Below are 27574 nucleotides of genomic sequence, written 5' to 3'. Positions count from 1 at the left end.
AAAGTTCCAGGGGGTACCAGTAATTCCATCCATGACTGTAGATATTGGCCCTTTCGGTGCTCTTAATGAAGTAAAGTTGCCTATTCCTCTTCTTAAGTCTCTAAATTAAAAGTGTAGCTGAAAACTTTCACCGTAAAAAAAACAACTTTTTAGCTCTAAAAGACTCTAAACCTGGAATAACCCATCAGGGACGCATGCAGACTCAAACCCGCAACCCCTTTAATGAACTGATGACGCTGATTCAAATATAAAAGCACAATATTTCATAGTTTACCTCAGACAGCAGCTCCATGCTTCTAATGCTGCTGGTTAACTGCAAAAGTCAAAAGCTTGTGGACAAAAGAAGTTCTCTCTGAGTTTATCCATGTTGGAAAACACTTTGTGACGATGTTCGTTGAACTTGTATATTAAACTGTTATTTATTATTTTTGATGATACAGTATGTTGGTGACGCCATATTTTCTCTTGTTCTTGTTTGCAGGGCGTATGTGGAGAAATACCTTCTGGAGAAGTCCAGGCTGGTCTATCAGGAGCACAATGAGCGGTGAGCAACACCTCAACATATGAATTATCGATTGCAAAGTAGAAGTTCTGTTTTGAAGATGATATAATTGGTACAAACTGCCTAGTTGCCAAAGTATTTACAGGGACTGGAGCAACTGATCTCAAATACTCTAATAACTGTAATCTGGACATTAATGAGTCATTTTTTTCCAAGTTTGTCATTTCACTAATTCGTAGGTATAAGTTTCACCATTTAATCTACTTCACTACTTTCAATTCAGTACCAAATATAAAATTCGGATTTGTATGTACAGTTTTAAACATAATGTAGTTTCTTTCTACACTTAGTTCATTGTGGAAAATGTAGATATTCTATAAACCTGTTAAGGTCAATCTAAATGAACGCCTGCTAATATCAATGGAATTAAGTGCAGTGAAAAGATAAGCCCCATTTTAAGTACTTTTTTGAGTATTTTGTATTTTTTTCTTCTACAATTCAAGCAGTATAACATTTGTTCAGGGCACTAAAGCCAACTGCAAGAAATGCACCATAATTGTATTTGATCAAAGGTCATGTTTTATGTTTAGCCCAAAAAAATCTGAAAAAATTCTGCAGAGTAAACCAGCTAAAAACTGAGCTGTTGCTTAATTATTATTGTAATATCGCTTCGTAGCACAAGGTGGTGCAGTGTTCAAACCGATAAGACAAGATGAAGAACAGTGACTCACTACTGCCACCAAGTGGACAAAAGCACCAATAATGAAATTAGTCATACTGTACATTTGAAGACTCCAACAAAAAAAGATGTAGTTTCAGTCCCGTCGTCTGTGTTGAGTCAGAATTGCGACGTTTAAGCTGTTTAAACATGTTTACACATAAATGGAGCTTAAATTGGGAGAACTGGTGCTTGTGGGTGGATTCCAGACACGGCGCCTGTTGTTTGAGTTGGTGGAGGTGCGAGCTGTGAAGTGAGTTGACGTTTAAGTGGGGCTGACAGTAATGTGCTGGACTGGCTGGATGGTGTGGCGAGCGTTGACCTCACCGTGGGGGGTGGTGGAGGGGGGGGGGGGGGGAATTGGCTCCGGGGCCCCTCGGCGAGGCGACTCTCATTGAGACGGATGGCTGACGCAATGAAAGCTTGTGTGTGCAGAGACCTTGGTCGTGCAGCTGCAGCTCACTTTTGTCTTTCTAACCTCTGCAGCTGCAGCCAGATGCTTCAAGAGGAGAGCGCACGTGCACGCACACGTGCACGCACACATACTGATATGCATCAATTAGCAGGACTTGATATCGAGTATTTTCCAGTCGATTTCTAGTTTTCTCTGAGTTTGGAATCCTCCCTGCGGTCCCTGGGCGATACGTTTGTACGTTTCAAGTGAAACACACGGTTTAGTTTCAGCAAAGCTTTTGCGTATACACGGTAACATTTTGAAACTGATTCCCGTTTCCACGGAAACGGCAGAAACGCTGCAGTGAGCACGCCAGGCCACAAGTTGGCGCTGTTTGTATTTGTAATAAATCTGTACATACAAGTCGCGTCGGGGGTGAACGGACCCCCAAAACACTGCAGAAGTTTTATGTTTTCAGTTCAAAACATTATCCTGGAAACAAACTTTGTAAACCTTTTCAAACTTTTAAGACAAACCCATTCTTCTTCAAACTGCTTCAGTCTGTTTTTGTTTTGTTTGTTGTTACTAATATGTTTTTACTTAATGTAAAGTGACCTCAGGGATATGAAACAACAAATAAAATCTATTATTATTATTGTTGTTGTTGTTGTTGTGATTATAAACGGGGCCTGCAGCTGAACTCTGAACGATAATCTCAATCATGCTGAGCAAAACGACCGTCTGACCGTTTTTGCTAAAGCATTGCATTCTGGGTCGTAGCGATGCCTTGGGGTTACCACCTTTAAACTAAATATCTTATCTTAGTATTTATCAGGTTTTTCTGCTGAGTTTACACTGAAGCTTTAATTAACTTTAACTAACATCATGATTGTTGTTCCCTCTGTTTTTTTGTTGTTGTTTTTTTTTAGAAACTACCACGTGTTTTACTACCTGCTGGCAGGAGCGAGTGAAGAAGAGCGGACGGCCTTTCACCTGATGCAGCCTGAAGAGTATCATTACCTCAGTCAGGTGAGACTCGGAGTTTTATCATACGACAAGCGTGTGTTTGTCACGTTGCGTGTTCCTGTGGTCGCTCACTGGTTTGTCTGTGTCGTCGTCCTCAAACGGACACAATTCCAACACTGTTGATGACTGAACCTCCATGATTCAGAGCGATGGCTGTTTTCGTGTGTGTGTGTGTGTGTGTGTGTGTGTGTGTGTGTGTGTGTGTGTGTGTGTGTGTGTGTGTGTGTGTGTGTGTGTGTGTGTGTGTGTGTGTGTGTGTGTGTGTGTGTGTGTGTGTGTGTGTGTGTGTGTGTGTGTGTGTGTGTGTGTGTGTGTGTGTGTGTGTGTGTGTGTGTGTGTGTGTGTGTGTGTGTGTGTGTGTGTGTGTGTGTGTGTGTGTGTGTGTGTGTGTGTGTGTGTGTGTGTGTGTGTGTGTGTGTGTGTGTGTGTGTGTGTGTGTGTGTGTGTGTGTGTGTGAGAGAGAGAGAGAGAGAGAGAGATTTGACTTCTTGTGCCCAGAGCTGCAAGTTTGTGGCTTTTTTTCTCGCACAAACGTTTGTACAACTTTCCACCGCGGCAGAACAACAGAAAGGGCGTCTGTCCTCGTCTCTGCGGCCCACCGGGGAAAACGGGTTTCACGTCACCGCCGGGCCGGGCCATAAACCCAAAGCCATAAACCCGTCGTGTGTATGGAATGTGGATGTTGTGTAAAGCTCGTTGCGTTTCCGCCTCTGAGTGGCGGCGACCCGCTGCCCTCCTCCCAAATCTTCACCGCCTCCGCAGAGGAGAGCAGGGAATTCCTCCCAGCCGCTGATGTGCACATGCAAACACACATGCGTATACATGTGCTCTGGGTATTGCACCCTTCTTTTTGTTTGCCTTCCCTTCCACTTTTCTGAGAAATCATCTTCTGCAGAAAACTCGAGCTTTTGTTTGGCGACACAAACATGTTCAGTCTTTACGTATTGGCGTCTTCCTAACGCCATGGACAGAGTCTGAAATGGTTCTATTCAGCTTCAGCCGCCGTCTCCTCTGGTAAACAGACTCGTTAGTGCAGATCGACGCCATCACTTTTGACATGAAGTCTGTTTTTGGATTGATTCCGATGTTAACAAATCAATATTCACATTGGAGTCTTATAGATTGAAACCTTGAAGGAGGACGGGTGGACGCTTTCCCCCATTTCTAGGATATTACGAATCCACAGATTAAAGCTCCAAAAGCACAAAATCAAGGCCCCCGTTTACACGACAACATTTTCAAGTTAAAGTGGAAACTTTCTTAGGGTTTGTCCTCCTCCGTGTAAACGGGGGGAAACACAACTCTTTGAAAATACTCTATTTTATAAACATTAACATTGTTAAGGTTTATAATGTGTTAGAATGCATGTCTGTGGTTTCATCACCAAAACAACTAAAAACAACTACTAAACAACAAACAGCGAAACTTTTCCGAAATAAAAACGCATAAAAGATTTTTCTGGAAATGTTGTCGTGTAAACGGGATCCACGTTAAAGAAAAAAAGATTAGTCATTTTTCAGTTCTTGATATTTAAAATAACTTCGTCATGCTGAGTCAAAATGTTTGTTATTCTTTGGAGACGGCTTGTTATCAGATATGATGGTTAGAGGTTATACTTTTTTTTTGTTCTACAGCTGATTTTGTTTGCAACGTTTTGCTGTCTTGTAATATATGCTTTACAAAATAAAGGCTCGCCTCATTTTTTTTCTCTCATTATTTTTACATAAAAAATGACATTCTGGGAAAAGAATTGATTGAAATATCTGCTATATATATATATATATATATACTATTAATATATTATTATATATATATAAGATTAATATATGTACTACTGGATTCTTCACAAATCGCCTCCGAAATATTTGCTGTTTAAGCAAATATTCACACAGACTGTATCACCCGGGTGTCTCAAGGTAAAGATCCGGCCTGTTGGATGTTACATAATCCATCAGTTTTATTTCAAACAAGACGAGTTTTTCTGAAATGTTTTTGATTGACGAGATACGAAGCTGAAAAAAAAAAAAACCCTCCTCTTTCTGGCGCAGATGAGCAAAAGACTTTTTTCTGTGAAGCGTCGGTTCGCTGCTTTGATGCAGATAAACATCAGATGTTGTTTCCCGTCTGAAGAAAACCTGGATCACGTTGACGAATGTTCCACTTTCCAAACTGGAGCCGCAGTGATTGCTTTAACATAAAACAGAGATTGTAATCGAAAACCTGCTGCGACGCATCTGCAAGCTGGTTTTCATCCTCGTGTGGCTTTGCTTAGAAACCGACGGTGGTTGTGTAACGTGCGTGTGTGTTGAGCATCTCCGCTCCGGCCTCTGGCCCTGCTCTAATGCTTCAGTGTGTTTGTGGGTGTTTGAGTTGGTTCAGTTATCAGAGCCCGAGTAAAGAGTAAAGACTTCCTCTCACTGGGCTGCAGAGAACTGCACTTTAGAAAAACGCCTTCCAAAACATCCCCAAACATCCGCAAGGATTCCAGTCGTAGCGTCTCTCAAGCCTGTTGCTGGGATTTCCTCCCTATTTATCAAAGTCGTTGTGGACGTCTGAACGGCGTCTCGAGCCATTTTCAGTTTGGGTGTTTGGTGTCCGCCGCCGTGTGAACAGGAGGAAACACAACTCTTTCAAAATGCTCCGTCACCGTGGAAACAGCAGCAGCGCTTCTCCCGGTCATGCACACCACGATTGTAGTGAATAGTTCTTCTGCACATGCTCAGTAGACTGACAATAACAACGTTCCCTCCAGAGTGTCACGACTCCCAGTCTACATTCTCCTGGACTTGGTACTTTTATTTTGACAGTCACCGTAATAACAATCCAGTTTGGTCGTTTGTCCACCAGAATGTCCTTGTCCTCTCATTGTTGATGTTTATAGCGTATTGTTCTTTGTGTGTGTGTGTGTGTGTGTGTGTGTGTGTGTGTGTGTGTGTGTGTGTGTGTGTGTGTGTGTGTGTGTGTGTGTGTGTGTGTGTGTGTGTGTGTGTGTGTGTGTGTGTGTGTGTGTGTGTGTGTGTGTGTGTGTGTGTGTGTGTGTGGTTTCATTATTAAAAACAAACGGCACCCACTAGTGGCCCAACGTGAAAACTACATCGTTTTCAGCGTTTCCGTGTAAATGGACAGAATTTCCTAAGGTGAAACTTTTCTGAAATAAAAAACGCAAATATTCAGAAGTCTGTCGAGCCTCTGTTTTGCGACCCTTGAGCAAACGTTATGCAAATTCTGAGGAAGTGTTGTACGACTAATGGCGGTCGTGACGAGTGGACGTCGTGATCAACAGATTTTATAAATCTGGAGGAACTTCAGGGGAACGCTGACGGAGTGCTGTTCGACTGTGAGACGCTATCGCTAATCTGCCGCGTGCGTCATTCGGGTCTCGAGCCTTTTTTTTTTTTGGACGTGAGCTTCAATTTACTGTCATGCTGAGTGACGTGGATTTTAAGCGAACGTATTTTAAATCCCACCGGTTGTGATTTGAACGTCGTCCAAGTTTATGTTGTAAATCTATCGCAGGCAGACGCTGGTGCAACTCCTACTTAAACTTTGTTTCACTCTTCCTGCAAAGCTCTTGAAACATGCGTGCGACTTATTCAGCGTGACAGCTTTAGCCAATTCGCATTCTGTTCTTGTGTTTTATTGTCTCTCAGCTTCAGGTTGTGCGGCCCAGTGAGAAAAGAGTCTGAGAGTCCATGAAAGCTGTTTGTGTGTTTAAATGTCTGTCAACGAGTGACGTCTCACTGCGAGTGCTTGAACCGCCCTGCCGGTGTCGCCCCTCCATCGCCGCTGTGTTCATGTTTACGTTCATGCTGCTCTCTAACACTGACCTTGCTTCCATACGCTCTCCCCCAACGCTTGCAGATGACAAAGACAACCCAGCGGCGGCACTGGGACAGTTACTGTGACAGTGAACCGGTCAGTATCTGTGTCTCCTCGGTGTGTCTGGCACATGTTGGAGAAACCTGCAGCTCCAGCCACACTCGCTCTGCTCTGTAGTCCACCCCCCACCCCCCCCACCCCCACCCCCCTCCTGGTTTGGTTTGGGTTTATTGTAGTCTTGTTTGTTTTTTTGCTTTTCCCCCGTTGTCCTGCTTCTCTGGGTCGTGGTGGCATGTCCAGTCACATCCTGGCCACTGTAGCCACCTGAGTCTTTCTTGATCATTGACCTGCGCCTGATTTCCAGTACTGATCCTTCTCCTCCAGGGGGGGACCAACTCAGTTTGGGCCCCGTTTCCACGACAACGTTTTGAAGTGAAAACGGAAAATTGTCCGTAACGCTGCTCTCAGCCCATCGAGGAAACCACAATTGTTTTTAAATGCTGCAACTCTATCTACACCACATCTGTAGTAATTCGTTGTTCTGCACATGCTCAGTAGCTCGACAATAAGAACAACGTTTTCCTCCAGAGGGTCACGACTCCCAGTCCATGTTCTCCTGGAACTTGGTACTTTTATTTTGACAGTCACCGTAATAACAATCCAAGTTGGTGGTCTGTCCATAAGAATGGTCGTGTTCTCCTGTTGTTAATGTTTATATTAAATTATTCTCTGTGTATGTGTGTGTGGTTTTATTACAAAAACAGACAACAGCACCCACTAGTGGCCAACATATAAACATAATTTTCAGAATTCCTGCTTGTTGTGTAAATGGACATCATTTTCAAAACATTGACGTGTAAACGTGCAACTTTTCTCAAATGAAAAACACAAAAATAAGGCGTCCTCATTTGAAAAGCCCAGCCCGTTAATTAATGGCCTCATACAGAATAATTTGATTTTAATTGGGCTGAATGACTGAAAATACCATTTTCTCTTAGTTTTATTGCAAACAAATCAGTTTTTAATTAATGAACAACAGCATGAGATTTCTAAAGAAAAAAGTGCAATCTGAATTTGACCTGTCGCTGTGTTTCTATTGCAACTAATTCATTGGGTTGAATATTTGAAATTCATTGTGAGAAATGAAACCGTTCACCTCTTTATAGTGGATCTGAAGAGAAAAGTCTGGAATCCAGGAAGTCAATGATCTTTTTTTTTTTGTGGTATTTTGTTGGGTTTCTACTTATTTATCACACTTTTATGTTACTTTTCACTTGCATGTGATTAACTGATGATTTTTCCATTCCAGTCTCGGTTACTTGTGAGTATTTTGGAGTACTGATCACTCAGTTTGTCAACTCTTTCATACAAGCTCATGAAATCTGACTTTTTAGTGTATCAGTGAGTTTTAAAAAAAGATTAAGATAGAAAGTCACCTGATTACGGTCCAGGCGGTTTGACTACGTCCCACGTACGAGAACAGATCAGAACAATAAAACCATAGCAAACATAGAATAAGATAAATACACCTGAAATACAACTGAAATAACTGAATGAATATACAATTTGTTTTAGGAAAACAATTGAAGGTATGAAGACCAGAAAAAAAATCAAACATAAGGCCCGTGCTCCAGAACAGGCCGGCAGAACTCTCCAATCCGGCCAAACCACCAAGCAAATTGTAAACATTTCAAAGAAAACATAGATTTTTCAACAAATCTCTTAGCAGACACGACACGACATGACACGACACGACACCCGAGCTGAGTTGCTTTCAAACTCGCTCAAGGTCCGGGTGAGATGGTAAAAACTCCCATAATGCAACAGCTATAGGAGAAGATTTTCACTGTATTTACCACCAGACGTTTTGATTAAAATAGGTTTTATGTTCAGATTGTAGTGATTGTTTGTTATTTTGCAACCATATAGACGTTTTCATCTTATATACTCTGCCTCACAAAAAAGAAAAAACTCAAAAGTTTGAGTTTACAGGTTATTTTGACATTATTTTACAGGTCCGGCCCACTTGAGATGAAACTGGGCGTTTTTTTTTGCACCTGAACTGAAAAAAGTATTTGACAAAACCTGATTTAAAGAGAAATTTGATGATTTGATGTCAATGGAAATATTATAGCAAAGTCTCGGTGAACGCAATCAGTCGACTTGAAGTTTGATTCCACATCTGGGAAAAGATTAAATGTCATGATTTATTGATTCTAGTGAGGAGAAATTTAGCCGTTCAGACACACTTTTAAACATGAAACACAGGCCCGTCTTCAGGTAACTCTGATGGTTAATGTGTAATGTGCACATTAAATGTACAGAAAAAACAACACTTAAAAACTACGAAAACTTTAAAGCACAGTAACTCACTGCTGCCACCCAGTGGCTTATAGTGGAATCTCTTAATCTTACATAAAATCGAAGTTTATCTTGTGTTTAAATACAGTGCGAAATTTAAAATGAAATTTTTTGCATTTATCAGCATCCTAACACGGACATTATGCTAAAATGTTGAGTTTTATATCATTTTATGACGCCAGTTTATCATTTACGACTCGGCAAAGGCCACAAACGGCTTCTCTTCTCGGCTCATTTAGCAGCTTGCCAGATTCTTGCGGTTTGGTTTAAAACCACGAGTTTCCAGGACACGAGCGGAGACGTTCGCTCGCACACATCAGACCGAAGTTTCACCCCAAACTTCTTAATGATACCTTATTCCACTGTGAGTCATGCCTTTCGTCCGCTTTGTGCAGCCTTGCAGTTTTTTCTCGGGGTTTATACTACGAAGTAATCTAAAAACAAAGTATTTTGAGTGTCTTTGCGAGAGAGTCTGTAAACATTAAAGGCATAAAGCCACGGCGCATGTCAGCAGGATTTCCTCCGTCCTTCTAAACCTCAGTGTAACTTGTCATTAGCTGCTTTTTTTTTGTTTTGTTTTTTTTAACATCTGCAGCCCCGATGAGACGAGCAAGCTTTCTTTATAGAGGATATTTCATATATGAGGCAAATTAATGATTATACGTTTCTAAATATGCCTAAATAGAACTGTGGGCAGAACTGAAATCTTTTAACGTGATCCGATCGGTTTTAATTGGGATGAAAACTGGAGCTGCAGCTGTTGGAGGGAATCCAGTCTGAAGACGACCGAGTCTCTCCTGGTCTTTCTGGGACAAGATAAACTCTGAGATGCTGTTTTGTTTTTGTCACGTAGGACTGCTTCACTGTGGAAGGAGAGGACCTGAAGCACGACTTCGAGAGGCTTCAGCTGGCCATGGAGATGGTGGGCTTCCTCCCCGCCACGCGCAAACGGTGAGTGAAGATGTTCCAGTTTTCACCTGGGAGGCCAAAACTGCTGAATACTCTGATAGTTTAAGCATGAACGTTGAAATATTCATGTTTAAGCCTTCAAAGGATACTCATGGTTGAAATACTCATTTTATTTCCCGAGTGCCAAATAAAAGTCCTTTCAAGATTCCACCTTCGTTTTCAGAGTCTGTGGTGTTTTTACCAATCTTACCGAAACGTTTCTGACGTAGTTTCCAGTCTTTGTCATGTAGAAATAATCTCATTTTTTTTTTTAAAAGATTGATCACATGGAGGCACAATTCAGAGTCCAACGAGGAGGAGGGGGCAGATCCTCAGAAAGAAGAACTAGGAAGCCAGTAACTCACAATACAAAAAGCCTCATGGCTCACATAATTGGTGAATTATCTTAAATTTGATGGGAGAGTTTTCACTGCCTTCAGGTCACGTTCAGGGTTTAATAAGCTGCAGGGTGTCGGGGGGAATTGATCTGTTTTAGTCTTTACATCAGTCTCCTTCAGCGTGCAACGAAAAGGGGACGAATCCAGGCGTTTTTCAAAATCGCAAATTTTGTGTTGCGTTTTGGTTGTTTGTTTACACGACAACGATGGTCGGAGACACTGAAAATGCAACTTTTTGAAAACGCCACGACTCCACCTCCATGGAAAAACGGGTGACAATGCAACTTTCTGACGAAACTCTCGGGCTCCGGTTTCGATTAGACGGCGGAAACGCTGCTACTGGTCAAACATACCAAAACTGTAGTTAATAGTTGTTCTGCACATGCTCAGTTGACAGTCACTGTAATAACAATCCAACTTGATCGTCTACTCATACCAAAGTTTTTGTTCTCCCATCGTTGCTGCCTATAGCGTTTATAATGTAACTTTGCCACTTTGTGGCCCAAAATCCTAAAAACAGACACCGTTTTCAAAACGTTGCAGTGTAAACACAAACCTTTTCTGAAACGTAAACACACAAACAATGGGTTTTCATTCCTCCTCCCTCATTTTGAGGACAAACCACTGAGACGGTTTGAATTGTTTTCCTGCCGTCCAGGATCTTCTGTCTGCTGTCGGCCATCCTCCACCTGGGAAACATCCGCTACAAGAGGAAGACCTACCGAGACGACTCCATCGACATCTGCAACCCCGAGGTGCTGCCCGTCGTCTCCGAGCTGCTGGAGGTACGTCCACTGGGTGTTCCTGTGCGCCCTGCATTCACGCTCTGCAAATCCAAAATGACCTTATATTAGATGATATATTCACAGTATCTGTGCTATTTGAAAAGACGGTTTGAAAGAAGCTTTTTGAAACCAGCTGTGTGCCGATGTCGTTGTGCACCTCTAACTACTAATTAATATCGCGATTTCTGTGTATATTTGGGTAAAATGGTTTATCTTCCTACTGAATTGAAGTTTAGAGGATTTTTTAACAGCTTTTCTTCAGCTTGCCAGAATCCTGTTAAACTCTGATGAAAGATAAGCTTGAGAGCAAAGCTTCCCGTGTTAAAAGTCTTTCACCGTCTTCCTCTCTGCAGGTGAAAGAAGAAATGCTGTTCGAAGCTCTGACGACTCGGAAGACGGTGACTGTGGGAGAGAAGCTGATCGTTCCTTACAAACTGTCCGAGGTGAGCTTCAGCCTCTTCTTAGATCACAGTGAGAACCTGCTTCTCTCATCAGCTTCCACACCAAACAATGAACTCCTGTCCAGACTTTGAGCTGCTTCTGGTTATTTGAGGCGATTATGTTTCCTTTTCTATTCATTTAAAGCGAGTTTTAGTTGTTGGGTCATAAAAACGTCACGTCTGAATTCAGTCATGATGTTTTTACCTTGATGAGACTTAAGCTTGGTACAACTGATTTAACGCTGCAGTCTGACGTCTGCTTCATTCCAGACAAATTAAACTGTTTATTATGATACAAAGATTATCTCACATCTCACAAAAATAATGAGCTTTGAGCTGATCAAATATCAACACACTAATCCCACTCATGCATTTATCACGGCTCCCAGTTATAAAAGTTCACAGAGTTTTATGACATCGTCAGTATTTTTACAAATGAGACACTTAGAGACACACACACACACACACACACACACACACACACACACACACACACACACACACACACACACACACACACACACACACCCGTCTGAGTGTTTTCAGAGGAGCTGAAGGGAAATTTAAAGCTCCACAGTTTTCATGGGGTTTGACTCTGAAAACAAAGACGTGACGCTCTGAGACGAGGCGACCTGCTTACCGTCGTTTACTAGAAACACCTCGTGAAGACTTGTTTATCCACTGTCGTACAGGGGGAAGCTCTCTTCCTCACATGAATGAATTATTTCTCTTAATCTTTGATGTGTCATTTTTAATCCAAGACAAGCGGCTTCCGCCTTCCAGGGAATGGCTGCACCTTCGCCCACATTCCCACCAGAAGCCGCTCCCGCCTCATCGTGTCTCGTTGGATATCTGGAAGTGGATTCATATGAACAAACTGTGGTTGTTTTGGTTGCACTCTGGGTGGTCTCTGGGTAAACAATGCCCCCACAGTATCAACAATCTCATTGCCCTTTTAACTCCCCATCATCAGACTGTCAAAAAACCTCAAAGAAAAGTGCTTCTGTGACCAGTTTTCACCGTTTTCTCTGATTTGTGAGCCTTTTGAATTCTTTAACTTCCTTCACATGAAGAAAAGCTGATGGATCATTACGGTTCAGAATAATATGTCCCGACAAGTAGAGGGGGTGTTTGGTCTGAGCGTGCTAAAAATATCCTGGTTAATTATGAAAAAGCAGGGGATTTTTTAAGTTTAGGGTCGCCTCACAGTAGTTTGTTTTGTTTAAGACTGTGGCTCGCCTCCGCTGCCGAAAGGTCGAATGTTTCCAGTAGATGGAGGAAGTGAAGCGTTTCAATTAATGCTATGATAGTGAAGCGTTTGTGAAGTGATACACAACACGGGATGTAGCTCACTGTCGCCCGGGTCCGCCCAGCGCTGAGCTCTGTGAAGCTTATTATTGTAACGGGAACATTAACACGTAACTCCTGTATCTTCTAAATATTTAGGCCCCGTCAGCACAAAGTTTCAGCTGAAAACATGCGGTTTTGTGTTTTTGTTTCAGAGAAGCTTTGCTTTTACAAAGCAGCATTTTGAGGATTATGCCTGTCGTTTCCACGGAAACGGCACAAATGCTGGAAACGGTGTAGATGGCATGCCGGGCCACAAGTTGGTGCTGCTGCACATGCTGCTCGATCGACTCACGCATGAGAGGAACGATTATTCACTACGGCCGTGGTGCGCATGCACAGGAGCAGCACTTCAGAAGTTGCGTTTTCCCCCCGTTTCCACGGAGACGGTGTCGGGAGTGTTTTCGAAAAGTTGCGTTTTCAGCGGCTCAGAGCAGCATTGTAGTGTTAACGGACACCCAAGACGCAACGAAAGTTTTCATTTGAAAATGTTCGTCATGTGAATGGGGCTTTTTTTTTTTTTTAAACATCTCTTTATTATTTTTTAACAATTGAGGAGCAATGAACTGTCACAACTATCTTGTGCACATATACATACAGATAAACAGGAAAAACACATATATATGAAATACATATGAATCAATAAATGATCTAAAATAAAGAGAAAAAATTTGAAATAGAAATAAAAGCAGTCCCAACAGTTAAATCAACGTCGAGACAATTTGTTCTTATCAAGTTGACTTTAGGATGAATTCTCGTTCCATATATCAAGTTGGAGATCATTTTGGACTAACAAAGTGTAAAAAACTTTTTTCTTTCTGGAATGAAATGCTCACTGTTTGCATACCGCAGAATGTGAGAGTGTTAAAGCGATAATGACGCCCATGACGTCATCGTCTTAGACCCCGCCTCTTTCTGTTTTTTGAATTTAGAGTGAAATATTGAACTCAGTGTGTGAGATTTCATTTTATTAATTTATTTATTTGGACGGGACAGTTCCTATTAATGAACAAGCCATCTCTTCATGAGGTCACCATGAATATGTCGGATTGAGAACAAGGCTGATTTCCCTCCGTTGTCCCACAATTTGATTTGTCAGCCGAAGACATAAATCATCATCAAGTCGCTGTTGGGATACTTACAAAAATTGCAGCATTAATAAACTTAACTCCAAGAACTTAAGAATATATTAGTTTCAGTCCAACTTCTTCTTAAAAGTATATAATAATTACAACCTGAAAGAGTCCAGACGCTCCAGACTTGACTCCAGTGATGATGACCTGAAGGAGCTTTTCAGAGTATCGGTGTCAGACGCCTGCTTGGATTGTAGAATCGCCTCTTTTCTCCAAGATTTCTGCTTTTCGCATTAAAGAATATCCAGTTTTGTGCTTCCCATCAGGAGCGGAGAGTTGGAGGGATTCCTCAGAGGACTGTGGGGGAAGAGATTTACACTCCGGTCAGAGTATAAAGGGGTGATTTCCAGTGTACATATACACGTGTCTGCACTTCCCGGCTCCTTGAATGACGGCGTTTCAACCAAGCCGGTTGTAGTCCGAGTCTCACGTGTTGACCTTGATGTAAATCTCTTTTATTTAAGTGAGTCCAGTCGTGGTTTTCCCCGCACAGACGTGCAGCGTTGGCGGGGCGAGGCGTTCAAGGTCGAGCTCCGATGTGTGCTGCAGATGTGCGGCGCTGCTCAGGATTACCGTCTGCAGCACTTTGAGTTACTGTGCAGACCGACGGCGAGACGGTTCTTACACTGACGGGGCTCATTCCACCAGGATTTACGATACACAGAGATACTTTGCTCTATACTCATAACACATCCCCGATACAACCTGACGAGTATTACGTGACGTTCGCGTCAGCCATGGCTGCTGCGGGTAGACGAGAGCAGGAGCGATTTGGAGATTATTTAGCGTTAATGAGGAGACGGATTGCTCGTACAACACCAGAAACTTAGAGTTCACCTCATGTCGCTCAGTAGTTTAACTGCTCAGTGGATTCAGGAGGTTTTTACTTCGAGCCGTGCTACATGCTACATGCTACATGCTAATGAGTTTCAGGGGTAACACACAAGCGATGCTACATGCTAAACATGATTAAAGTTACTCTACCAGAAAAAAAAAAAATTCTTGAAAATTTACTTCCGGTAAACAAACACGCCAAAACAAGACCATGACCGTTTAATTCTACAAATTTCCAGCCTGCAGTCGCCTAAATCATTAACCCCAAAATCGATTTGTTTACCAACAGACCGGAGTTTGTAGCCATCACTGAAATAAAATAATTATATAAAATATATATATATAGTTATTTTTCTTAAAATATGGTTGAATTGAGCTTCACCTGCTTCATGTTTAAGGTTGTGTGACGCGGTGAAGGTGAGTGACCGTGACTGAATGCGGTGGTGTTTTTGTGTCTGCAGGCCGGTACGGTGCGAGACTCCATGGCCAAGTCTCTGTACAGCGCTCTGTTCGACTGGATCGTCTTCAGGATCAACCACGCCCTGCTCAACATCCGAGACCTGGAGGAGACCACCAAGGTGAGACCACCCTTCAAACTTTATTCATAAACAACTCTACAATATCAGCGGTGCTTCACCACTGTTTTCAAGACCAGAGTGTCGTCAATATAACATCGATCTAAACAACCCAGTTTTTAATGTCGTCATAATTTTCCACCTTGTTTTGTTTGTTCTTCCTCAGATCTTGTCCATCGGAGTTCTTGATATCTTTGGTTTCGAGGATTACGAGAACAACAGCTTCGAACAGTTCTGCATCAACTTCGCCAACGAGCGTCTCCAACATTACTTCAACCAGCACACCTTCAAGCTGGAACAGGTGAGGCAGGAGAAGACCAAGGTCTTTATTCCACCTTTAGATTCTCAACATGTCGTCGCTGACAGGCTTTTGAAGGCTCTCTCTCTCTCTCTCTCTCTCTCTCTCTCTCTCTCTCTCTCTCTCTCTCTCTCTCTCACTTCCCTTTTGCCTTTTTAACAATTTTCTTTACATTCATCCTTTAATTGCCTTAATGGCCGAGAAGGTCATGTTTTCGTCTGCATGTTCTTTTATTTAATGGTAGGTAGAAGTAAATAGGTAGGTAGGTGTAGGTATTTTACTACCCCGAATTGCATGAAACTTTCAGGGATGATTTGTCGTCCAAGGACCAATAGATTAGATTTCGGGACATTGAAGACGAACCTTTTCCGAATAAATCCCTCAAAAAACGACAAAACAATTTTTCCCATACAAATCGGATGAGAGAGGCGCCTCATGAAGTTCAAAGCAGATCAGCCTCTGTTGCCATGGAGACGCTCCCTGCTCAGTGTTTCCCACACTGATGTAGCTTCCTGACAGGCTAGTTAGCATCGATATGCGCTAACGGCTAACATGCTAACGATTCTGCAAACAAATGTGCCGGTCGGTGAGGGTCTGCGCTCTACCGAGTGTAGCTCTAGTTATCAATAGATAAATATTAGTCTTAAAGTCCAGCTTGTCATAATTGTTTCGTCCTGTTTGGTTTCCTCTTGGATCACACTCTGGATATTACACCCAGACGTTGGTTCTGTAAATCAAGGCAGATAAAACTGAAGTGAAGAGGTTTGGAAACGTGGGTGAACCTCATGCTGGCAGCCTGGAATCCAATCTGAAAACGATCCAAACGGGATTTTCTGAAACTCGCCTCACAGCCTGTTTCAGAGTGACTGTGAGTTTCCGTCCGTCCGTCCAGCGTGAGTCACTGCGGCTGAACCTTCTCCTCTGGCCACTTCGAGCCACTCCGAGCAGCAAACCTTCTTCTTTTCAACTCTTTCCTACGTCGACGCTGCCAGGCCAGAGATCACGTCGCTGAAAGACATGAAATGAAGAAAGAGATTGTTAGAATAATAATACATGTAATAAATAATACACTATAATCATGAGTGTACAGCGGGCCAGTAACCGAGCATCGGTTTTCCAACTTTTCCATCTGTTTCCATGAAGAAAGCGACTGAAGTGGAAAGAAAAGAGACCGTTGGTGGTAAAGACCCGATAAAGCTTCCAGTTCCTGGAAGACTCAGACCTGATTTGAAACTTTTTGAAAACGGCTACCGTTTCCGTGGAAACAGAAAAACATGACTTTTTAAAAACATTCCTGTCTCCATGGAAACAGCAATTTTTTTGAAAATGGCTCAGAAGGTGGAACTTATTAAAAAGTGCTCCATCTCCATGGAAATACTCTGATTCCGTCTTCATGAAGATGGGGTTAAACAATTTTTGGAAGAAAGACGCCCAAGGTGGAACTTTTCAAAATTGGCCTGTCTCCATGAATGTGGGAAAACGCAACTTTTTTTTTAAACGTCCGACTCTTGTCTACATAGAAATGGTGAAAAATGCAAACTTTTTGAAACCTGTTCAGAAGGTGAAACTTTTCAAAATGCTCCATGTCCATGGAAATGGTAAAACGCAATTTGTTGAAAACACTCCTTGGAATCGGGGGGGGGAAATGCATTCTTTTAAAAACAGCCTGACTCTATCTACATAGAAATGGAAAAATGCAGCTTTATAAAAATGCTCCGATTCCGTCTCTGTGGAAATGGAGCAAAACAATTTTGAGAAAAATGGCTCCCAAGGTGGAACTTTTCAAAACACTCAGTCTTGATGGAAATGGGGAAAACTCAACTTCTTAAAAAAGCTTCCTACGGTGAAACTTTTTTACTTGAAACGTAAAAGGGACCTAAACTGTCCTTGTGGTGGAAACTTTAAGAAAACTGCACTCACAAGAAGTACCAGCTGGAGGAGGAACGGTGGCTCAATACTGCCCCCTCTGCTTTACAGTGGTATTACGTAAACCTCACATTTTGTGTCTTGAACGTTTCAGTCAGAATGAGCCCGAATCGGAGCAGGAGGAAGATTTAAAATCTGGGTGTGGATTCAGAGTCCCGCTCCCACAAACCACAGCTCGGTGATTACCAAAGTGCTGACTCAGCTCCCGTCTGACCCACAAATTTAGTAAAATGTGCTTCACATGCTCTCACGTTGCATTAAACAGGTGTGGGCCTCATAGTTTCCAGCGTCTTCTTCTGCTTTTACTGTTTTTTAAGCTCTTTCTACCCAAAGACACAAATTGGATTTGTTGTTTTGTTTCGGTGGTAAAACCTCAACATGCCGTCGGTTTGCAGGAATGAAACGTCGAACGCGTTTGTTTACTGGAGAAGAGGATTTTCCTTTCAGACTCACTGTTTCCGGTGAACTCCTTTTCCTCCGCGCTCACAGTAAACAATGTTAATTAACTTTTTGACTTCAGGGTAATAAGAGAAAAGGGGATTCCAGTGATTTTTTTTTTATTCTTTCTTTTCTTTATTAAACCTCCCCCGGATTAGGCTCGTTACTGGTTAAATCTCTTTCCCATGAAGGAAAAGAAGACGCGTGGGGAAGAAAAGAGAAAAGTGAAGAATGCTCTGGCTGTTTTGTGTCATTATGAAACCAAACAGGTCGACCCACAACTGGCTTGACTTCACAGCAGTTTATGTTCTCTGTTTTTATTAGTGACTGGAGATATCATCACTTGCATGTCTTTTTTGAGGAATGTTAACACGCTTTAGGCGTCTTCCTGTGTTCCCCGGTCAGCCACAACAATATGACCACCTGCCTGAGTACGTCCATCAACACAATATGCTTTCACTGTGTATTCATTCTGAAATGATGCGTTTGATGAAGCTCCGTTTATACGACAGCGATTTCAAGTGAGCGCATGAAAGTTTTGCAGCGTACTTGGGGGTGGGGGGGGGGGGGGGGGGGGGGGCGTTCACACAGAGTCACTGAAAACAGGAGGAACTTTTTGAAAATGCTCCAGCTAGGTCTCTGTGGAAATAGGGGAAACCCAACCTTTCTGAAACACTGCTGCTGCACATGCAAACCGCGGCCGTAGTCGATAGTAGTTCTGCACATGCTCAGTAGAACATGTCATGACTCCCAGTCCATATTTTCCTGTGACCCGGTAGTTTTAGGCCCCGTTTACACGACTATGTTTCAGATGACCACTCCTAATCTGTTAAAAAAAAAAAAAAAAAAAAGAATAAAAAAATGGAGCGTTTACACAGCGGACACACTGACAACGCTGTAGTTAGTCTGCCGGGCCACGCGAGGGCGCTGTTGCTTGTTTTTGTAACGAAACCACACAGACGCTATAAACGTGACCAAAATGGAGAGAACCGGACAGATGAGGCATCGGATGCCATCAGGGGAGAGTCTCAACTATTAAACTACCGATGTGGACGATAAATCTACGATACGACCGCGAGTCAAACGACTACGGGTCGGCCATGTTGGTTTACAGGCGCATGAGCAGAAGGAACTATTTACAAATAAAGGGGAGGGGGGAGGAGATGCGCAGAAACAGCGCTCCGTCGCCTCCAGTGGATCTGCACACCGGTGTCGTGTAAAGAGACCCCCCCCCCCCCCCCCCCCCCCCCCCCCCCGAAAGTGAAGAAAGTTTTACGGATACACCTTCAAGTTGCCAGTCGCTGTAATAACAATCCAAGTTGGTCGTCTGTCCATACGGATGTCCGTGTACTTGCCATTGTTAATGTTTCTGCCGTCTTGTTCTCTACACACGTTTGATTTCATTACAAAAACAGACAGCAGCACCCACTAGTGGCGTAACATATAAACTACATCGTTTCAGCGTTCCTGCTGTTTCCGCGTGTATAGTATAAACATATATATGATGCGTTTTCCCTCGAAAAGTTGTGTAATTGGGGCCGAAACTCAGATCAGCCTTCATTCCTCAAGTAATCAGTAAATCTGGATCATCTGTGGTCCTCTGACAGACGGACTCAATTCCTCACACTCATCCATGAGTCCGCTTCCAACTTCAGCTTCAAGTGCAAAATGTCGTCTCTTAAGTCAGGAGTGTCAAACACGTTTCAGTTCAGGGTGGCTTTAGTGAGCTGATTGGTAAAATGGTGCTTTAAATAACCTTTAAATTTTAAGTGTACGTGATGTCTGTATGGTGCTTTAAATAACCTTTAAATTTTAAGTGTACGTGATGTCTGTATTCTCACAAATAACAAACAATTACTCCTGAAAATGACCACAATCTCAACATGAAGCCAATTTTAATGAAACCTTTGATAGAGAAAACAGGGAAATGCCCCCCCTCCCCCCCAAAACCCCCCTCTCCCTATAAGTGTTGCATTATGGGTGTTCAGCCCGACGCCTGATATATCCCAACCCAATAACGGTCCTAATGTTTTGGCTGACGGGTGTATGAACCGTACGGATGGTGGAAGCACCACAGGAAAGTGAAGTCGGACATCTGATGTTGTTTTAAACCGAGTTGCACTAAATGATGCTCCCTGCAGGAGGAGTACCGGGCCGAGGGCATCAGCTGGAGAAACATCGACTACATCGACAACACCGGCTGCATCAACCTGATCAGCAAGAAGCCCACGGCGCTGTTCCACCTGCTGGACGAGGAGTGCAAGTGAGTCTGTATTTCAGTTACCATGGATACAGGCTAATGCTCATGCTGCCGTTAAGGCGACCGAGGCGCCGCTTACACCGCAGCGTTTTGGATCAGAAAACCTTTCATGTTTATAAAACGATGCCGCCATTGGTGGACGCACCTTCGTCTTCGTTTTTTCCCCCCCTGGACACCATGTCTGATCATATTTCTGTTTTCATAAATACGAAAAGAAAAAAAAAAAAAATCAAGCATCTAAAGAGTCGTCTTCTTCTGGAGTCGTTTGCTCTCGTCTTCCTTTACAAACGGCTGTAAATGTCTGGATTCTTCTCCTCCAGCTTCCCTCAGGCCACCAACCAGACGCTGTTGGATAAATTCAAGCGGCAGCACGAGGGGAACCGTTACATCGAGTTCCCGGCGGTCATGGAGCCGGCCTTCATCATCCAGCACTACGCTGGGAAGGTCAAGTACGGCGTCAAGGTCAGTGGGACCCCACCGGGGGGGGCTTAGTCGGGAGCGACACGCCGCTGAACTTTGAAGTTTTTCTTTCCAATTCGATGCCTCGCATTGTAGTAGTACTACAGTGTAGTAGTGACGTGTAATAATGAAGCATGACTCAGCGGAGACGCAGAGAGGAAGGAAACTCGTTTTCACATGAAAACAGAAAACTTGTCGCGTGAAAACGCAACTTTTTGAATACGCGCCTCCTCCATCTTCTTTTCTGAAACGTCGCCACTGCGTCATGGTAAATAGTTCTTCTCCACGTGCTTGATATCGATGGACGATAACAGGACTGGCACGTTTTCAAAACGTTGCCGTGTTAACATGAAACTTTTCAAAAACGAGACGTCTTCACTTCAAACGTCGTCGTGTGAACCCAAACCCAAACCCAAACCCTAACCCTAACCCTAACCTACAGCAGTTTAGCTGTGGAAGCTTTACTAGTCAAGTTTATGATCTATGGAAAATATTTAAAAAAACAAAACCAGGAAAAATAAACGTGTGTATCAACGCCAGTCACCTCGGCGTTCCCGGGAACCTTTGCAGGTCATGAGCGACTCACGACTTACTGATATTGAAGAACTGACCGATAATAAATGGAAGTGTAGAAAAACAGAAGCATCTCACGCATTACCTGTAAATAAAATAATGTAAATAAATCCAGTGGTTATTGAAGAAAACTTGTTAATTTGAGAGAAAAAGAAGCTGAAGTCGTGTTTTTTTGGTTTTTTTTGCTCAAATCAGGAGCTTTTTTTGACTATTTTAGTTCAGAGGCTAAAATAAGGTCCAATTGCATCGTGAACAGGCTGTACCGGTAAAACGGTGCTATATTAACCTTTATATACATATATATATATAATATATATATATAATATATATATAGATATATCTATATATATCTCAACATGAAGCCAATTGTAATGAACCCTCCTGCTGTGAGGTACAGGTAAAATATAGTTCCATTAATCTGTTGTCCATGTCTTTGCGGCGGGTGCAGGACTTCAGGGAGAAGAACACGGACCACATGCGTCCGGACGTCGTTGCTCTGCTCAAGAGCAGCAAGAACGCCTTCATCTGCGGGCTGATGGGAATCGACCCGTCAGCCACGTTCCGCTGGGCGGTTCTCCGAACTTACTTCAGAGCCCTGGTGGCTTTCAGGGAGGCCGGGAGGAGACACACGCAGAAGAAGAGTGGTGAGGACACACACACACACACACACACATACACACACACACACACACACACACACACACACACACACACACACACACACACACACACACACACACACACACACACACACACACACACACACACACACACACACACACACACAGAGGCTTTTCAAAGAGGACGTCAACACTTGAGCTCAGAAACTAGACGTCTCACTTTTGTACCTATAATGTTAATTAATATTAATTAAATAGTTGTTGAAATTGTTCATTATAGAGTTAATCTTCTCACACCAGAAATTTAATTAAAATAAAAATCCCCCCAAAAAATGAATTTTGAATTGAAATTGATGTGCTCTGATATTAAATTATATTCAATTCTTAAAAGTCTTAATTGAATCTATTTCAGTTGTAATTCTGTTAATGTTCAAATCACTAAAATAAAGAGTTAAATCAATGTAGAGAGACAACATGGCTGCTTTAAACTTTAAGGGTCACAGATGACTTGCTTCAGTTTTAACTCCTGGGAAACTCAGTTTGACCAATTAGATATAAAACACTATATGCAGGTGAATCCCAAAAGAAATTCAATAAAAAAACTAAACAATTAATTGCCTTAGTTTGAATCTAATGTTAATATATTTTAGGTTTGTTACGCATTAAGTTTTAAAAATCAGTTCTATAGAATTGAGTGTGATCTCATCACTGCATGTTATAAAATCAGTACAAATGTACAATAAAAGCATCTAGAATCAATCAGAAGTTAAGATTTCAGCTTTTACATCATGTAAATAATAAATACAGTAACTCAACAAAAATATGCAACATTTTAGATAAATAAATAAATTGGTTAATGAATAAATACGTTTATAAAAAAATAAATAAACTAGTTATTTTGCAAATTCAAACTCATTTTTTTCTTGTTGATTTATTGACTTTATTGTACCGGCTGTTCTCTCCCACCTAGTTCTGTACTTGTGCTTTTTCTTCAACGTCACTTTTTTTGGTTTCAGGTTTAGTTTCTGGTGTCAGAAGATTTATTCCATCTAAACACTGAATATTTCTGCTGTCTGTAATTTGAGGAAACGTCATGTTGTGTGAAGACCTCAGCATGTCGGCACATAAATCTCTTTGCAGGATAAACTTTTTATCTTATTTAGAGTTTCAACTTGCCTTTTCCCCCAAAAAATCTGCATGAAATCAGAATATGAACCAGATCGATGCAGGAGTTCTCAGAGGTTTTGTCCCGTTCCTATATTACAGTTTCCTTCACCTATACTATGTGTTTAAGTCGTCGCCTGCTGGTAGAATGACTTGTATTGACGGTATTTCTCTCTCAAGCTTCGGCTCTTCTCCAACGCTTCTCTCCTGTTGTACATTTTCTCGCTGCTCTTTGAACGCTGTAGATTTGATTTCCTTCAGCTCTGCCGCTCTGCACCTCCTCGATTCTTCCTGCACACCTTGTGTCGATGTCATAGTGTGGAAATGGATTTGAATAGTTTGCTTATGTAGTAGACGTGTTTTAGAAATCTTTCTAACTGAACTCTGCCACCCAAAGGACTCCGTTTACACGTCTTCTGGTAGATCTCTGCAGGACTTCATGTTTTAATCAGCATCAAATCGATCGGTGGGCTTTCAAAGTTTGGGTCGGGTCTTATCCTGCTGGAAATAAAGGGGCTCCCAGGGGGGCTCCCAGGGGGGCACCCAGGGGGGCTCCCAGAGGGGATCCCAGAAACGCCTTTTCCTCAATTATTTTCAATTGTTAACACAAAAAAGTGGAGGGTAAAACTGTGAGCTATTCTCTTTGATCACGCATTAGAATTTCAATAGTTTATATTTAATTATTGATTGATTTTTAAAAACTCTTACAATGCCACGGTTGTTGACTTTATCTACAGATACAGCTACACCTAAAAAAAAATAGAATAACAGTGGAAAGAATTGTCATTTTTTTTGTTTTCTTTCTACTGTGATTCTATTTTTTTTTCAGGTGCAGCAGTATCTGTATAGAAAAAAATAGAATAATAGTGGAGAAATTTTTTTTTTTTCCTACATTCAAATTAGGTTTTTTTTTATAGTTTAATAATAATAAAAATAAGATTTAATGAAAATTTTCTATGTTTTACTGTATTTGAGATATTCATGCATCATTAGCTACAGTAATAAAGGATCATATATTTAAATTTTAATGGATAAATCTGAACTATCCGCACACTTGTTTCTAATAGAAGAAAAAATGACTTTCCTATTATATTTTTAGGCCCATTTACACGACAGTGTTGTTCTAAGGCACTGAAAATGGCGCTTTCTGAAAACAGTTCCCAAGGTGGAACTTTTGGAAAACGCTCGGTCTCCATGGAAATGGAGGAAAATTCAAGTTTTTGAACATTTTAAAGTTTAGTCTGGGGGAAGGGACACTTTGAAATTCCCAACAATCGGCGGTTGATCATTTATTAAAATGTGAGTTTTAATGAATTACAGTGGTGTAATTTAATATTGTCCGAGACGAAGAGAAACGCTCGGTTGACTCGGGTCATAACAAAAACCCAGAGAAGACAATATATGGGATTTCCTTTGGGGGGGCAAACGCCTCCACACACAACTGCAGTGACAAACGGATGTCGATCATCTTCTCTCCTGACTTCTTGCACAGGTTTCCCTCCAGTAGACGACTGCATCTCTTGATCTGCTTTTTTTTTTTTTTCCTTCGCTGTCTAATCTGTCATTTCTCTCTCTCTCTTTCTCTTTTCTTCTCTCTTCTGTTTTGCTTCTCCAAGGGCATGATGACGCTGCTCCCTGTGCAGTATTGAAAAGTGTGGATAGTTTTAGCTTTCTGCAGCACCCTGTGCATCAGAGAAGCTTAGAGATCCTGCAGAGGTGCAAAGAGGAGAAGCACAGTAAGGCCGCAAATAACCACAGAGACTCTGACCACGACTCGGGGAAACCGTAGGGACGGCAGGGACCAACAGCATCAAGTCAACGTGAAATCCAAACTTCCTCTGATTCAATTGAAAGCTCGATGCCTGTTGGCCTCTTGCTCCCTCCGTCTCCCTCTCTTGTGCACATGCATGCGTTTTCCTCATAGTCTTGTCTGGCATGTCGGTTCGCCTCAGCCGTCGTCTCGCTGCTGCAGCGGCAACAATCTTGCACAGAAATGCATGCGTGTTTAGGCGTCTTCTCAGTGGTTGGAGGGATGCATAACCTCTCTGTGTCCATCAGCTTCATGTCGGTAACGGCACATTGTTGCAGCGTCTCATCGCTGCTTTTCCATCCACACGCGTCTGAAATCTTCACCTCGCTGCCACTAATCCCACAGAGACTGGTGACGGTGACCACGGGGGGTCTGCAACGCTAAAAAACTATATTTACATACCATGATTGACACACGAGGCTTTATCCAAACACTTTGAGATCTTTAGAGTAAAAAGATAATAGACACATTCAGTAACATTGAAGTATAAACACACAGAGGCAAGAATCCTTTGTAATTTCTGTGTTTTCTGCATTAATCTGCAATAAATTGAGATCCAGTCTACATTTATGTCGCAAGTACAAAGTGCTGAGCATAACAATATTTGTTGTATTAGCCATCTATAGCAGGAGTGTTAAATATAAGGCGTGTGGGTCAAAACGGCTCCAGTCCTGCGGCCAAACTACCGAGCATATAGTAAAAATAAAACTTAACAATGATATGATAACACGTACATAATACTGTACAATAATACAATCACCTTTATTGTGAGGTGTTCCACAAGGTTCAGTATTAGACCCACTTCTCTCTTCTTATTGTTGTGTTACGTACTTTCACACTCAAAACATTGAAGCGTAGGAGTGTCAAACTTTTTTTTTTTTTTTTGCTTTAACAATAATAATGATGGGCTCTCATTAAAAAAAGGAAAAACATCTGATATTACGAAATATTAAAATATTTTGTCAGCTATATTTATATAAATTTTTTTAATTTGCATGTTTTTAAAGATCTGATTACAAAATTCATAATTGTCTGTAAAAATATGTAATCAGAGGAAATTCTGTAACTTTTACCTATATAGTAATAACAAGTATGCTGTTAATCTTTATTTACAAACCAAACTTTTATCACCTGCTGTAAAAAGTGTGTTTTTATGTTATGTTTAATGTTCAACACAGTAAACTATACCGTCTGGTGTTCCACAAGGATCGGTGTTCGGCCCACTTCAGTTCCTCTTAGTGTTTAGTTGCGTATTTCTTCTTTTCTTCAGCGTAGGAGTTTCAAGCCTTTTTTTAAGCTTCACCAGGAATAATTATGGCTTCTAGTTAAAAAGAAAAAACAAGGAGAATACATCTGATATTATGAAATGTTTTAATATATGTTTTGAGCTGTTATATTTCTTTAATAACATAAAAAAAAAAGGTTCCCAGCATTTCAATTTATGGTCAAAATCTAAAATACAGATGGAAGATTCACTTTTTGAACTAAATTAAATTATGGGGAACATTTCCACTGAGAAGCACATGCAGTGGCTTTTTTCACACAATATAGACAGAATATTAAACCTTTTTTCATGATTTTGTGTCACAATTTCCAACTTGAGCTCCCAAATAGGAAAGTCTGAAGGATTGTTGTCCCCCAAATTACAAATTAAACAAGTTCCAGAAGGGTTAGAGAGTTCTGAGTTGCAGACCCCTGATGTGAAATGTTCATTATCATCTCTAACTTGCTCACCCGTGGTGCAGGGCACATTATCAACCTCACACTTTTCACTAAGGTCAATTTTTCTTCTCCACATGTCTCATCACACTCAAATGTGTTTGTGTGTTTTTGTTTTGTGCCGCCCTGCAGCTCCAGATGAGAGTGAAAATGTTGTACAGAGTGATGACAGTGGAAACGGTATACCGGTTTAGTCACCGATGGTTTCATTAGAAGGCTAACAAACTGTAGAAAATGTCTTCAGCACTGTGTTTGTTTTGGCAACGAGGATCGATGGCACTTGGTGAAACCCACTAAAAATCACTGTAGTGGCATAAATACACAATTTTGCTCAAATTTGTATGTAATCACAGGATGCTATGTGCATCTGAGGCCCCATTGATGCGACTACGTTTTTGAAAATGATGTTTGTTTACTCGGAAATGGCAGAAACGCTGAAAACGATGTAGTTTTCATGTTGGGCCACTAGCGGGTGCCGTTGGTTTGTTTTTGTAATGAACATGTGCGCAGAGAACAATACGCAATGGACAGACGACCAATTTGGATTGTTATTACTGTGACTGTCAAAATAAAACTACCAAATCCCAGGAGAATCTGGACTGGGAGTCGTGACACTTAGGAGGCAAACATTGTTATCGTCCATCTACTGAGCGTGTGCAGAAAAGTTGCGTTTTCCTCGTTTCCGTGGTGACATAGTCTGCACATTTTCAAAAAGTTATTTTTTCTCGCATTTCTACGGCGATGGAGCGTTTTCAAAAAGTTGCGTTTGCAGTGACTCCCAGCACCGTTGTCGTGTTTGTTTGTTTTTTCCGTTTTCATTTGGAAACGTTGACGTATAAACGGGGCCTTAATATCTGCAGACTTAACAAAATAACTTTTAATTGGCACTAACATCACCTCACCGTTAACCTTATGAATTATTAATATTAATAACCTGCAATGAGGTCCATTTCTAATTAAAATAATAATAATAATTATAATACTCACTGTAATAACACTGGACTGTCACATGATGTTTGTTTCTGGC

General features: G+C 41.7%; 1 protein-coding gene across 1 annotated transcript in view; it reads left to right on the top strand.

The window, feature by feature from the left end:
- Positions 1-27574, top strand: part of myo9aa (myosin IXAa) — a 125766-nt gene that overhangs the window by 66434 nt on the left and 31758 nt on the right. Inside the window, exons 4-16 of the mRNA XM_080458538.1 lie at positions 482-544; positions 2544-2643; positions 6502-6555; positions 9674-9771; positions 10825-10951; positions 11305-11394; positions 15167-15283; positions 15447-15581; positions 20084-20205; positions 20523-20664; positions 21683-21878; positions 24635-24754; positions 26680-26727. Coding sequence (XP_080314664.1) covers positions 482-544; positions 2544-2643; positions 6502-6555; positions 9674-9771; positions 10825-10951; positions 11305-11394; positions 15167-15283; positions 15447-15581; positions 20084-20205; positions 20523-20664; positions 21683-21878; positions 24635-24754; positions 26680-26727 — 1412 coding nt within the window. The remainder of the gene's footprint in view (positions 1-481; positions 545-2543; positions 2644-6501; positions 6556-9673; positions 9772-10824; positions 10952-11304; positions 11395-15166; positions 15284-15446; positions 15582-20083; positions 20206-20522; positions 20665-21682; positions 21879-24634; positions 24755-26679; positions 26728-27574) is intronic.

The sequence above is a fragment of the Lipophrys pholis genome (assembly GCF_963383615.2).
Source record: "Lipophrys pholis genome assembly, chromosome: 2".
Lineage (NCBI taxonomy): Eukaryota > Metazoa > Chordata > Actinopteri > Blenniiformes > Blenniidae > Lipophrys > Lipophrys pholis.
Note: the sequence above shows the minus strand (reverse complement) of the source record. Positions and strands in the feature narration are given on the sequence as shown.